Genomic DNA, 12,312 nt, shown 5'->3' with positions numbered 1-12,312 from the left:
CGATTAACTTACTTATACCGACCTAAATCGAATCGAAAAAACAAAATTCGCCGGATATAGGGCCGGATGTAGGGTCATGATATTACATTATCCGATCTAGTATGGCCAGATAGTTTTTTATCCCAATAACCAAACCAACCCGATCCATGATCACCCCTACTTGTAGCAACTACTGCCGATAAGTTGTTACACGTTATAGTACCTACTGCAGATAAACTGCTACACGTTGTAGTAGCTACTGCCGATAAGTTGTTACACATTGTAGCAGCTATTGACGATTAGCTACTACAACTGTAATGAATAATGTCTATTATCATTTTAAAATATTTTATTATTTATTATTTTATATTTATATTTTATATTTCATTGGATATAGGGTCAAATACCCGTCAGATATTTAATACATAATAATCGCCGGATATAAGACCGGATGTAGAATCATGATATTACATTATGTAATTTAGTAGAACCGAATAATTTTTTATTCTAATAATTAAATTAACTCGATCCATGATCACCCCTACTCATGTTTTAGTCTAACGGCATCATTATCCTGGGTTGCAAGCCTAAATTAAGCAACTGTATTTCTTTTAGCAGTAATACATAGCAGAACACCGTAGCTACATCCCCGTGTGCGAAATAAGAGAGGATTAACAAAGGATACAAAAGATAGAATCGTCATAGTAAGCACACGTCAAGCTGCCGACGGCGCCGCCACATACTTGGCCGCCGCCCCGGCCTTGGAGAGCGCAGCTCGCAGCGGCTGCTCCGCCGCCGTTGGCGCGGTTATTATCAAGGCCGGCGATTTGTAGTCCAGGCTCTTGTCGTTGTATATCTCCCACCATTTTTGAACCAGCATCTTGATGTCCTCCCGGTCCATGTTCGCTTCCTTCCCCGTGTACCTCCACGGCTTCGATCCCTTGCAACCGTTCCACCAAAAATAAATCAGTTCGACCGATGGTTTATTAACAGAAGTCAATTAGAAGTGAGTAGTCGATCGAGTAGTTTCTATCTCACCGCAGCGCAGTAGTGAACGACTTGGACCTTTTCCAATTCCACCTTCTCCGGATGCCTCCAGAGCATGGCCAACACCAGGTTGTAGATCAAAGGAATCGGCTTGTAGATGTCCTTGAAGAACATGTTCAGGAAATCCTGGGACAACAACAACGACAACGCAATTACTTTCCCCAATTCCGTCGATTAAAATCACGAGACATTTCGTTTAGGATATCAATCAAACATCAAACCTGCTCCGCAAAGGGGGTAGGAGGCGTGATCTCGAGGGTGGCGAGAAGAGACTCGTAGGTGGCTATGTTGGGCTCGTGGACGAACATACCGGCGTTGAAATAGAGGGAAGGGGGCGGGCCGAGATCGGCGGCGGCGGGCCACGACACCTTGTCGGGGCACTGCTGGCAGTAGCCGATTTTGTACTGCGGCGTGTGGCTCCAAGTCTTCTCGCAGAAGCAGTCCATCACGGCATAGAAGTGGCCGTCCGGCAGATCGAAGAGGCGATCGATGTTCTCGTACACCTGGATGTCCGCGTCTAGGTAGACTATCTTCTTGTACTCCACAAACTGCCCCACGCCATTAACAATCAGATTGAAGATCCCCAAATTAAGGAAACAGAGGAGTAGCACCACCGATTTAGGGATGAGTTAATCGATTACCTCCCAGATCCGGAGTTTGGAGTAGTTGATGACATAATAGGCCATGGCGAACTGGATCTGGTTCTCCGGTGGGTAAACGGGCTCGATCTCGCGGACGATGCAGCCCTGCGAGACAAGGAGTCGGCGGTGGCTCTCCGGCACATCGGGGAGCACCGCCACCACCAACGGATAGGCGGATCGTACCTTCCTCAAACCCTTCGCCAGTCCCACCACCCCGTTTACGTAGTCGCCGTTCCCCGCTAAGAACGTCACGAACGCTGCCCTCGGCGGAGCCTGCTTCACCTTCCCGAGAAGCGCCGTCTTATCGACTATCTCCCCCGCCATCGATCGCACCTCCGACGAGAAGAAGATACCTATGAAGCAGCTGCTACGATTCAAATCGCCCTGCGATGAGTCTGGAGGAAGGGGCTTGAGTTAGTTAAATAGGCGCCGCGAGGCGATCGAAAACGGAAAGAACCGACGAGTATCACCGGTGGTTTACAGCCACGTGTCGGTATTCAGCCAATGGTACGTTCTCGATGGAGAATATTTTATTTGTAGAAACCGGAAACTGAACGAAGATTCACGACGACTGCGAGCGAGACTTCGCTTTAAGATCGACGATTCAATCGATGTACGGTCAGGACCAGCGGACAGTATTAGTCTACTGGGTGGTGCGGCGGTTAGGGTGCGGGACCCAGCGGGAATTCAAACGGTTTCATCGCCCGCCGTCCGTTATCCGATTGGAACGGACGAGATCACGTAGAAGACCTTGACGGGAAGTGGTGGACAGGAGGGAAGGAGAACCTTCGAGCCAAAGCTTGTGGCTGCGGAAAGTGAACAACCGGAACGCTCCACGTGTTAGAAAACTGGAACAGACATTTCGAGTGAGTTCCAGTGATTTTAAATCCGGTTCACGGATTGACTCGGTCCAGAATTAAAGAAAAGACGGTAAATATTACTGATCAGACAACTTTAAAAATACCTAAATCGCATATTTAATATTCATTTTGTCATTCTGCTAGTTCACTTTCGCTCACAGAATCGATTACGATATATGATGGAGCCACGTACAGGTCTACTCGGGCGGTGGCCTGGGGTCCAACCGTGGTGAGAAGGAAAGAAACTTAAATTCAGTGTAGAAGAAAAGGAAAAAAGAGAAAATTGAGGCTAGCCCGGGGTGATGTCTCGGTCGAAGCTTATGGCGTATAGCAGGGGTAGATGACCTGAACTGAACTGACTTCACCATTAATTATTATAATGTAGCAATCATTTTTGTATGTTTATAATTTTTTTTTAATGGGTTTCTAGATGGATTAATTTTTTAAAAAAATATTTTGTGATAAAAAATTCATTACTTTAGTATGGTGTATTAAATTGATATTTGAATACATAAATATACTCAATAAAATTAGATAAATACATAAACATAATTCCATATTATTTTAAGCTCTCTAAATTCATCATCAAATACATAAGATTTAATTCTATGTCATTATGCAATCTCTAGATCAATTAATTAATTTGATCAAAACTAATTGATCAATCTAAAAAGTTCAAAATAATATGGAATCGTATCTTATGTATTTATTTAGTTTTTTTTTATTATATATATATGCCTTACTACACTATAACAAGAGCATCAAATTTTTAAATGCAAATCAACTTTTTAGGGCATATTCATCTTCAAATAACTAATGTTCTCAATACATGACATATGAAAATAATATTTGAAGACGTGAATATAATAAGGAGAACTATACAAACACTAGCGGAGCCAGCTCGAATGATTTACCCAGGCTGTGGGCTACGCCGATGTCGTCACCCGGGTTGCTCTCTCCTTCTCTTTCATTTGCTTTCTTTCTCTAAGATAAACTTAAGCTTTTTTTCTTGTTGACTGCCGTTAGCTACCCGGACTATAGCCCGAGTAGCCTAGAATATGGCTCTGCCCTTGTATACGAATACATAGAACTTGATTTCATATCATTTCGAACTTTCTAAGCCTATCAGTAGATTTTGGTCTGGTCCATCAGTCGATTTTGACCGAAATCGAGTGATGGACCTAGATAGTTCATAATAATATGAAATCATATCTTATGTGTTCATCTAATTCTCATAATTATATACATATCCTTAAACATAAATTCAATATATCATATTAAAAGCAGCGAATTTTTTACACAAATCAAATTTTCTAGACACATTTATGTTTAAAAAATACTGCTCTGACATATGAAAATGATGTTGAGGGCATGAATATAATAAAGATAACTAGACAAACACATATGACATAGTTCCATGTCATTTTAAGCTCTCTATGTCCATCAATCAGATCTCGGATTTGACCAAAATCGACTTATAGATCTAAAGAGCTAATATAGAACCAAATCATGTGTTCGTCTAGTTTTTTATTATATTTATACTCTCAAATATCAATTCAATACACTAGAACAATGAATTTTTAATCATAAAAGTTTTTTTAATTATTTTTTAAAATTAATCGATAACTACATTATAGAAATTAATTAAAATTATTGTTCATAATCATTGAAATATACTGAATCGATTGCTACATTGTAGCATCGATTAAAAAAAATCAATTTGTATTTAAAAAATTATTGCTCTCAATATGACATATGAAAATGCTATTTGAATATATAGATAATAATCAAGAGAATTAGACGAACACATAAAATTTTGTTCTATATTGTTCCGAACTCTCTAAGTCCATCAATCAGTTTCGATCAAAACCGATTAATAACCTAGAGATATTGAAATGAGATAAAATTAGATCCTATGTATTCATTTAATTTTTCTAATTATATTTGTACTCTCAAACATCAATCCGAATTGGCTTAACAGAAGCTGTTCAAACAGGCATAGGTCAACTAAATGGTATTCCCATAACTATTGACATTATGGATTTTCAGTTTATGAGGGTAGTATGGGATCCATAGTAGGCGAGAAAATTACTTCTTTGATCGAATATGCTACTAATCGATCTCTACCTATCATTATTGTGTGTGCTTCTAGAGGAGCACGCATGTAAGAAGGAAGTTTGAGCTTGATGCAAATAGTTAAAATTTCTTCAGCTTTATATATAATCATTTAGATAAAAAGTTATTCTAGGTAGCAATTCTTACCGATCCTACAACCGGTGGAGTAACAACCAATTTTACTATGTTAGGAGATATCATTATTACTGAACCTAATGCAACGATTACATTTGAGGTAAAAGAGTAATTGAACAAACATTGAATACGACAGTATTCGAAGGTTCACAAACTATAAAATACCGGAAAATGGTAGAAAATAATAAGGGAATTTTCTGAAATGTTTCAGGAATTTTTCGGAGCCCGTATAGACGAGTTAATGGGGATAAAAATGGGGCCCGGGAAAGCCTGTTTGGGTTACCCCATTTAAGCGAGGAAAAGTTGCTTTTTCTTTTTCTTTTTAATTTCTTTTTATTTTCTCTCGCGCCGAACCTGCGCGCCCGAGCCATCCTGACGTTGTCCTTCCCTCTTCTCCGATCCCTTGCCCTAACCGCACACGGCGGTTTTCTCCTCCCCCGAGCATACAAACCCATGGACGATCACTTCCCTTTCTCTCCTCGCCGGTGACGCCACCTCTTCACTGTCGCCGTGACGCCAAGAAGCACTGCACAGTGCCGACGCCGCATGGAAGTGCCGCCGATCTTCCTTGTGTGCCCTAGCGCCGCAGCTTCCTCTGCCATAACCCGGTCGATCCCTCTTCCTCCTCCCTCACGACGCCTCTGCCCTAGATCGGCGTCTCACGGGACAGCGCCGGCCTTCTCCACGCCGAGCCCTAATTTCCCGAGGTCGATTTCTTCCTCTACCCTCTGCCTAATGTCCACTGCCGACGCCCAAGTCTAGCAACCATCTGCCGTGCCTTAGACTCCACTGACGGGTCTTCCTTCTTCATCCACCAGTTGCCGGCAGAGATGCAAAAACGGGCTCTGAATTAGGTAAGGCAGATTTTTGGGTAGGGTTGTTCACTGTGGGATTTTTTATTTGGGCTCCTGTGATGTACCGATTGACGGTTCACTGTGGTAAAAGTCGCTAATTTCGTTGTCTTGCTGTTGGAGCAGGGAAGAACCACTACTGCTAGGGTTTTTGGGCGTTGATCATGCTGTTGTACTACCGCTGAGGAGTTATAGGGTAACAAAATCTTATTTATTATTAGACTTCCTGATTATTTGATTTAGGTTGTTAGTATAATTGATGATGAATTGAGGTATGGAATTAAGGATAAATTGGATTACTAGTTGATACATGATTAGTGTGATTGATTAGTTAAATGTAGGTTTTGATCTTAGACGTAGATCATGGTTATTGATTCATGTCTTGGATTAAACAGGAATGATTGAGGAGTTAGATGATCCAATTAGGGTTTATAATTGGATTTGGATTTATGTTAGCTTCTCGAGGATTTGATTTAGCTAATTTATTTATAAGTAATTAGCTAAATCTGGATATCATGTATTACAGGACTCTGGTTCGAGACGAGCACTTCGACGTGGAGATTGTTTAGCTCGGTCTACATTTAAGGCGGGTACCTCTTGACTTATCTTTTATGATATTGTCAATTGGATATGCATAGTATTTTATAGCTACAAGCAATGATCATGTTTGTCTTTGGTATGTCACAATTTGATACCCATAGCATGTTCTGTTTTATCGCTTGTTATGTATCCATGTTTATACCTCGTGATTATTGTCATGAATACCTTAGTTCCTAGAGTAAGTGACATACCATGCTTTATTGAGTTTAGGACTAGATTCTGGATTTTTATTATCTGGCTTGTGTACCTATATTTTTATATTATATCTGATCTGTGTACCTAGACCCTTTTGCTTTGATCCATGTATATCGTTGGTACATATTTTATGGAGGTGGATATGTTCAGGACCTAGGTTGTTATACCATAGAGGACCTGTATACCCTAGATTTGTGGATTTGATTTACTGGTACTAGGGTACACATTTATATATATATATATATGGATTTGGTTCAGGATATTGTCATGCTTAGTGTCATGCATCATTCGCATAATTGCATGCTGTGCGATTGTCAGCTCCATTATTGTTGAGCACATCGCCAGTTACATGTATCTGCACACACGACCACTCATGGGTTAGTGGTATATTCAGGCAGGGTGTGTTGCAGCAGGTGCTCTGTCAAGAGCTCCGTTGGTTCACTCATGGGTTAGTGTGACGCAGCATTGTAGCAGGACAGGGATCCCTCCCCGTCATTGTGTACCGGGAGATAAGAGCATTGAGCTCCCCCATTTATGATTTGGGGTAGGAGGATAGGTGTACTTCGACAGCATCCCGTCAACTCGGTCACTCATCAGGAGCAGTGACGGCAGAGTGCACGGTTGTCACAGTCCTACCCACTCGGTTTCACCATTTTGTATGAGATGGTTGACTGGCGTCAGGGGTGACCATGTCATTGGCATCATACGCATTGATGCATTTATTGCTTGTGCTTGCTGCATTTATTTGCTGCATTTGGTTGGATGCATATGTTTGACATGCATACAGGATTTATGACACTCTCGGTTTGACGACCCTTTTGTTCTGGATAGGAGTTCCTGGTGAGTACAGCTTCCTCAGTTACCTTTCAGTTTTGCATTTTTCCTATATATGATTAGAAACTGTATTCCATGTTTATTGCTGTTAGATATATATCTTACTAGGCATGTCTATTGGTATTCGCTGAGTTATTGATGTTAGGACCAAAAGTAGCTAGAGGGGGGTGAATAGCTCGTCGCGTTCGCTCGGTGCTTGGCGTTGCTCGGCGTTGCTTGTTTCTTCAAGAATATGCAGCGGAAAATACAGAAACAAATACAACGACGCTAACACTAGGATTTTACTTGGTATCCACCTCCAAAGGAGGTGACTAATCCAAGGATCCACACCACGCACGCACCCTCCACTATGAAACACTCCTTTTCGGTAACTACCGAGGGCGGAGAAGCCCTACAAGACTCTCGGTACAAGAAGAAGGAAAGGGAAACAAAATACAAGCACAAAGCTTACAATGAATGCAGAAAACCCTAACCCTAGCTCCTCTTTTTGCCTTTGATCCGCCTCTTGACTCGGAGAGCTTCCAAGAACCTTCAAGAACTGGCGATCACGAGCTTTGAGAGTGCTGTGGAGGAGCTAGCGAAGATTTGAGATGAAACGGTGAAGATGTACCGCAGCCATCGCACGCCTGCAGCTATAAACGACGCCAACGGTCAGATCCCGATCGATTCGAATGTTCCTAATCGATCGGGGAGGCTTTGGATCGATCCATGGATCGATCCAGAGCGCCTCTGTGCTCTGTGAAAAAGGCCTGGATCGATCCACGGATCGATCCAGCGCTTATCGCGCGAAGCAGCCGCGTCCCAATCGATCCACTGATCGATTGGGACATCTGGATCGATCCACGGATCGATCCAGAGGCTTTCTGTTCGCTGGGAGAAGCCTGGATCGATCCACTGATCGATCCAGCTCCTGGATCGATCCACTGATCGATCCAGCACTTGGTTTTTGCCCAAAACCAAGTTCCAAGACTCCCAAACCAACATCCGGCCAACCTTGACCTGTTGGTACATCATGCCTAGCATCTGGTCACTCCCTTGACCTGCCAGAACTTCCCACCAAGTGTCCGGTCAATCCCTTTGACCCACTTGGACTTTTCTCGTCGTGCCAAGTATCCGGTCACTTCCTTGACCTACTTGGACTTCCACCAGATGTCTGGTCAATCCCTGATCCATCTGGATTTTCCCTTGCCTGGCTTCACTCACCAGGGCTTCCACCTAGCTTCACTCACTAGGATTTTCCATCTGCCTGGCTTCACTCACCAGGACTTTCATACTGCCTAGCTTCACTCACTAGGACTTTCACCTGGCTTCACTCACCAGGATTTTCCTTCTGCCTGGCTTCACTCACCAGGATTTTCATTCTGCCTAGCTTCACTCACTAGGACTTCCTTCTACCTAACATCCCAGTTAGGACTTCCCAGTCAAGTATCCGGTCAACCTTGACCTACTTGACTCTTCTTCAATTAACATCTTATTGTCAAACATCTAAACCCAAACCAAGACTCAGCTTGGTCAAACAGGTCAACCTTGACCTGAGGGATATTGCACCAACAATCTCCCCCTTTTTGATGTTTGACAATACCACAATAACACTTACAATATCACATGTAAGTTAGGCTAATCCCATAGCCTCATTCTTCATGCCACTAGGTAATGAAAGCATAAGTTAAGCTCTTCATTCTCCCCCTAAGAGGGCAAACTCCCTCTTAGATAATGAAGGCCTAACTTACTCCCTTTTTCATTCTCCCCCTATTGGCACACATCAAACCATCTTTGAGCACACATCAACCCGTGCCTCAATTTTGGGCACTCTTCAACAAATGTCCCATTGTTGAAAACTCTCCCCCTGAAGAGTTGCTCATCGTTGTTCACAACTTCGCTCGTTGTGACCAACACGATAATGAAGGTCCCATACCCTTCATTAACCTTAACCCTACATTCTCCCCCAATGTAGGCAAATTCCCATCCTTGAGCATTATCCACTTGAAGCTACTTGAACAATGAGGATATCCACTCCCCATTAAAGTTCAAACACTCAACCTTGAGCATGTTCTTAACGGAAGGTTGACCACCTTCCAAGGTTCATGAAAAATAATTTTCATGTCTTTAAAGAGTCCCTCCCCCTAAAGACATGGTGGTAACTTCTGTCATTGCACCAACAATGACTTGGTATCCCCAAAACTTTAGGAAACCCAATTTTAGAAGTTTTGAGGTTCAAATATTCAAAATTTGAAACAAACCTCAACCTAAACTTCAACTTAGCCTTCCTTAACCAATCCATCCTTGTTTTCCACACAAAAACACCCTTTGTATGTATACAAATGTATTTTCAGGGGATTAGAATGGTTACCTAGACTAAAATAGGTTTAGAGTGCTGAAATCAGGCCTTCCCAGCCAAAATCAGCATCCTGGATCGATTGGAGTTGGGTTCCAATCGATTCAACCTATCTGAATCGATCCACTGATCGATTCAGGATGTGTGGATCGATCGGCTGATCGATCCAGCGAGCTTTTGCTCGCGAGAATTGCCTTATGAATCGATCCACGGATCGATTCAGGCACTCCAATCGATCCATGGATCGATTGGAGGCCTGAAATTGCTGAAATTCAATTTCAGCCAATTTCAGAAACCCCTAGAAAATTTTACAAAATTCCAAAAATCGTAAAAATTTGTGTATACATTATTTAGAGTATAATTTATCATGGAAAAATAGCTTTCTATGAAAATACATCATATTTTCAAAGATTGACACAAACTTGAAAACTTGCAAAAACTTTAGTATTTTCTTCAAGTTTGTGTCTAACTATTCAATGGTGATTACTATCAAAAGATAGCCTTCACCAAGGTTTTCCAAACACATTTTTTAAAAACATTTTCAAAACCAATATCCCATCATGTTCCTTGGGCATAATGCACATGACTTGTACATTAGCTTTCCCAATGATGGGAAAACACATAACTATGTGTTTTGATGAACCTAAAACTCAAAAGAATGCACTAACTCAGCATCTTGAGTTTTGTTCATCTTCCTAACATCTCACTTATATCGAATGTGCACTAAAACACATACAAGTCACTTTATAGTCCTTGTGAGATGTAAGATTTTGATTTTGCCCTAATCTAGGGATCATGCATATCTATCTAGGCATTCTAGAGTTATTAGACATCCACCTAGTATGTCACTTGTTAAAAATTTGTTGTTAAATGCCATTTGTCCTTAAGTACAAGAAATTAAACTTAATGCATGATTATGTTATGGCATACATCAAAAGGAAATAATTTTCAAAAGAAAATATCCTATAACTACATGATGTATGAATGTCATGACATGGTATTTTTGGATTTTTCATAATAAAACAATGAATGCAAAAATAGACATGATGTCATGGCATATGATGGGCAAACAATCATGGCAAGATTTAGCATAAATAAAATATACCTAGATTATCTATCTAAGTATCCTTAACCACTTAGCTAACTCAAAATACCACTAGTTTCAACTTAAACCTAGATTGCCCTAAAGTGCTTCAAGACAATGCCAAAGCCTAAATTGGCATTTCTAATTCCCTTGATTAATTTATGCCAATTGAAATTAAGCATATTGCTCAAATGTTGGCATATTTCATTTTTCCACAAGAGTAGCACTTTTAAATTAAGGCCTGGGTTGCCTTACATTTTTTAAGAGAACACCAAAATCCCAACTTGGTATTTCTCTATGAATTTCCAATTTGTGCCATTTTAAGATAAAATCAATTATTCCACCAATAGGCACAATTTACTCTTTCAAGGAGTAAATATTAGTTCCATTTCATTTTCAAAGGTTAACAAAAACCTTGAAAATGCTCCTTGAGTGTCAATTTCCTCAAAGTTGGGTTAACTACCCTTCTAATCGGAGTTGACACTCTCTAACCCATCTATGGGGTAGAGAAGATGCTCCTAGGAACCCAGCACCTATTGGTGCTCCTTGGATGCTCTAGATATTCACTAGGGATAACTTCCCTAGATACCTTCCTAGTGACCTTGTTTGGCTTCTTATAAGCCTTGGTCACTTTTTCTAGGTCAACTCTAGGGATAACCTCCCTTGTGACCTTGTTAGTGGCTTTCTTAGACTTCTTTGAAGTCTTAGTCACTTTGGTTGCAAAAATACTCTTAGGGATGACTTCCCTAGTATTCTTGGCTTGACCACTAGACCTAGGATTTGTTCCATAACTATATGGAACTCTATGGTAAGAGGGCACATCCTTCTTAGCCTTTGGTTTGTATCCCAAACCTCTATGGCCATTGGATGACTTTCGTACCCCTAAACCTAGGTTATGCTCATTTTGCCCTAATAGGATATTTTCCATCATTTTTAGGGTCTTTTCCATTTTATCAAGTCTTGACCTCAAGACTTGATTTTCCATCACTAAGTCCTTAGTTTTTGGTTTTCCATTAAGTCCATGAGCATTTTTGTTTCTAGGCTTGTAGCTACAATCCTTAGAGTTCTTGCCTAGACTTTTACCTACATTCCTAGCCTTATGTGTAGTAGTTTTAGCATGTAGGGTCACATGCTTTTCCTTAAAGCCCTCATGCTTTCTATTCTTATGGTAAATTGCATTAAAATGATAAAAATTTGAACTATCATGCTTTTTACCATAATGTAAAGGGATAGGCTCAATGGATGTTACCTTCTTCTTTACCTTAGAGGCTCCCCCTTGACTAGAGCTTCCTCCATGAGCCTTGAACACCTTCTTCCCCTTAGGGCATTGACTTCGGTAATGCCCCTTTTGATTGCAAGAGAAGCACACAATGTGCTCCTTGCTCTTCTTTATCCCGGGGGTGGTCTCCTTGGGCTTCTCCTTGCCCTTTTGTGAGACTTGGCCCTTCTTCTTGGCCAATTTAGGGCACTTGCTCTTATAGTGCCCATGTTCCCTACATTCAAAGCATATAATATGATTTTTATTATTAATTGAAATGTTTATACCTTTGCTTGTAGGGGTGGCATCTTCTCCTTTTGATCCGGAGGTAGAAGCTTCCTCTTGATCCGAAGATATTCCTCCATTCGATTTTGCTTG

At 41.1% G+C, this 12,312-nt stretch overlaps 1 protein-coding gene across 1 annotated transcript; it reads right to left on the bottom strand.

Annotated features, from left to right (window-relative positions):
* Positions 1-558: 558 nt before the first annotated feature.
* LOC122010156 (galactinol synthase 1-like) lies at positions 559-2,073 on the bottom strand. Its single transcript, XM_042566589.1, has 4 exons — positions 1,668-2,073; positions 1,248-1,574; positions 1,018-1,152; positions 559-919 (listed from the first exon to the last, which is right to left on the bottom strand). Exons 1-4 carry the CDS (start codon positions 1,989-1,991, stop codon positions 695-697), a joined length of 1,011 nt encoding a protein of 336 aa, XP_042422523.1. The 5' UTR covers positions 1,992-2,073; the 3' UTR covers positions 559-694.
* Between the last annotated feature and the right edge of the window lie 10,239 nt (positions 2,074-12,312).

The sequence above is a fragment of the Zingiber officinale genome, chromosome 8A (assembly GCF_018446385.1).
Source record: "Zingiber officinale cultivar Zhangliang chromosome 8A, Zo_v1.1, whole genome shotgun sequence".
Lineage (NCBI taxonomy): Eukaryota > Viridiplantae > Streptophyta > Magnoliopsida > Zingiberales > Zingiberaceae > Zingiber > Zingiber officinale.
Note: the sequence above shows the minus strand (reverse complement) of the source record. Positions and strands in the feature narration are given on the sequence as shown.

Excerpts from the sequence above, each read along its gene's own strand:
- LOC122010156 (XM_042566589.1), bottom strand. The coding sequence starts at position 1,991 with ATGGCGGGGGAGATAGTCGATAAGACGGCGCTTCTCGGGAAGGTGAAG. Across the intron at positions 1,575-1,667 it reads CCAAACTCCGGATCTGGGAG|TTTGTGGAGTACAAGAAGAT; the intron begins GTAATCGATTAA and ends GGCGTGGGGCAG. Across the intron at positions 920-1,017 it reads TCGTTCACTACTGCGCTGCG|GGATCGAAGCCGTGGAGGTA; the intron begins GTGAGATAGAAA and ends AACGGTTGCAAG.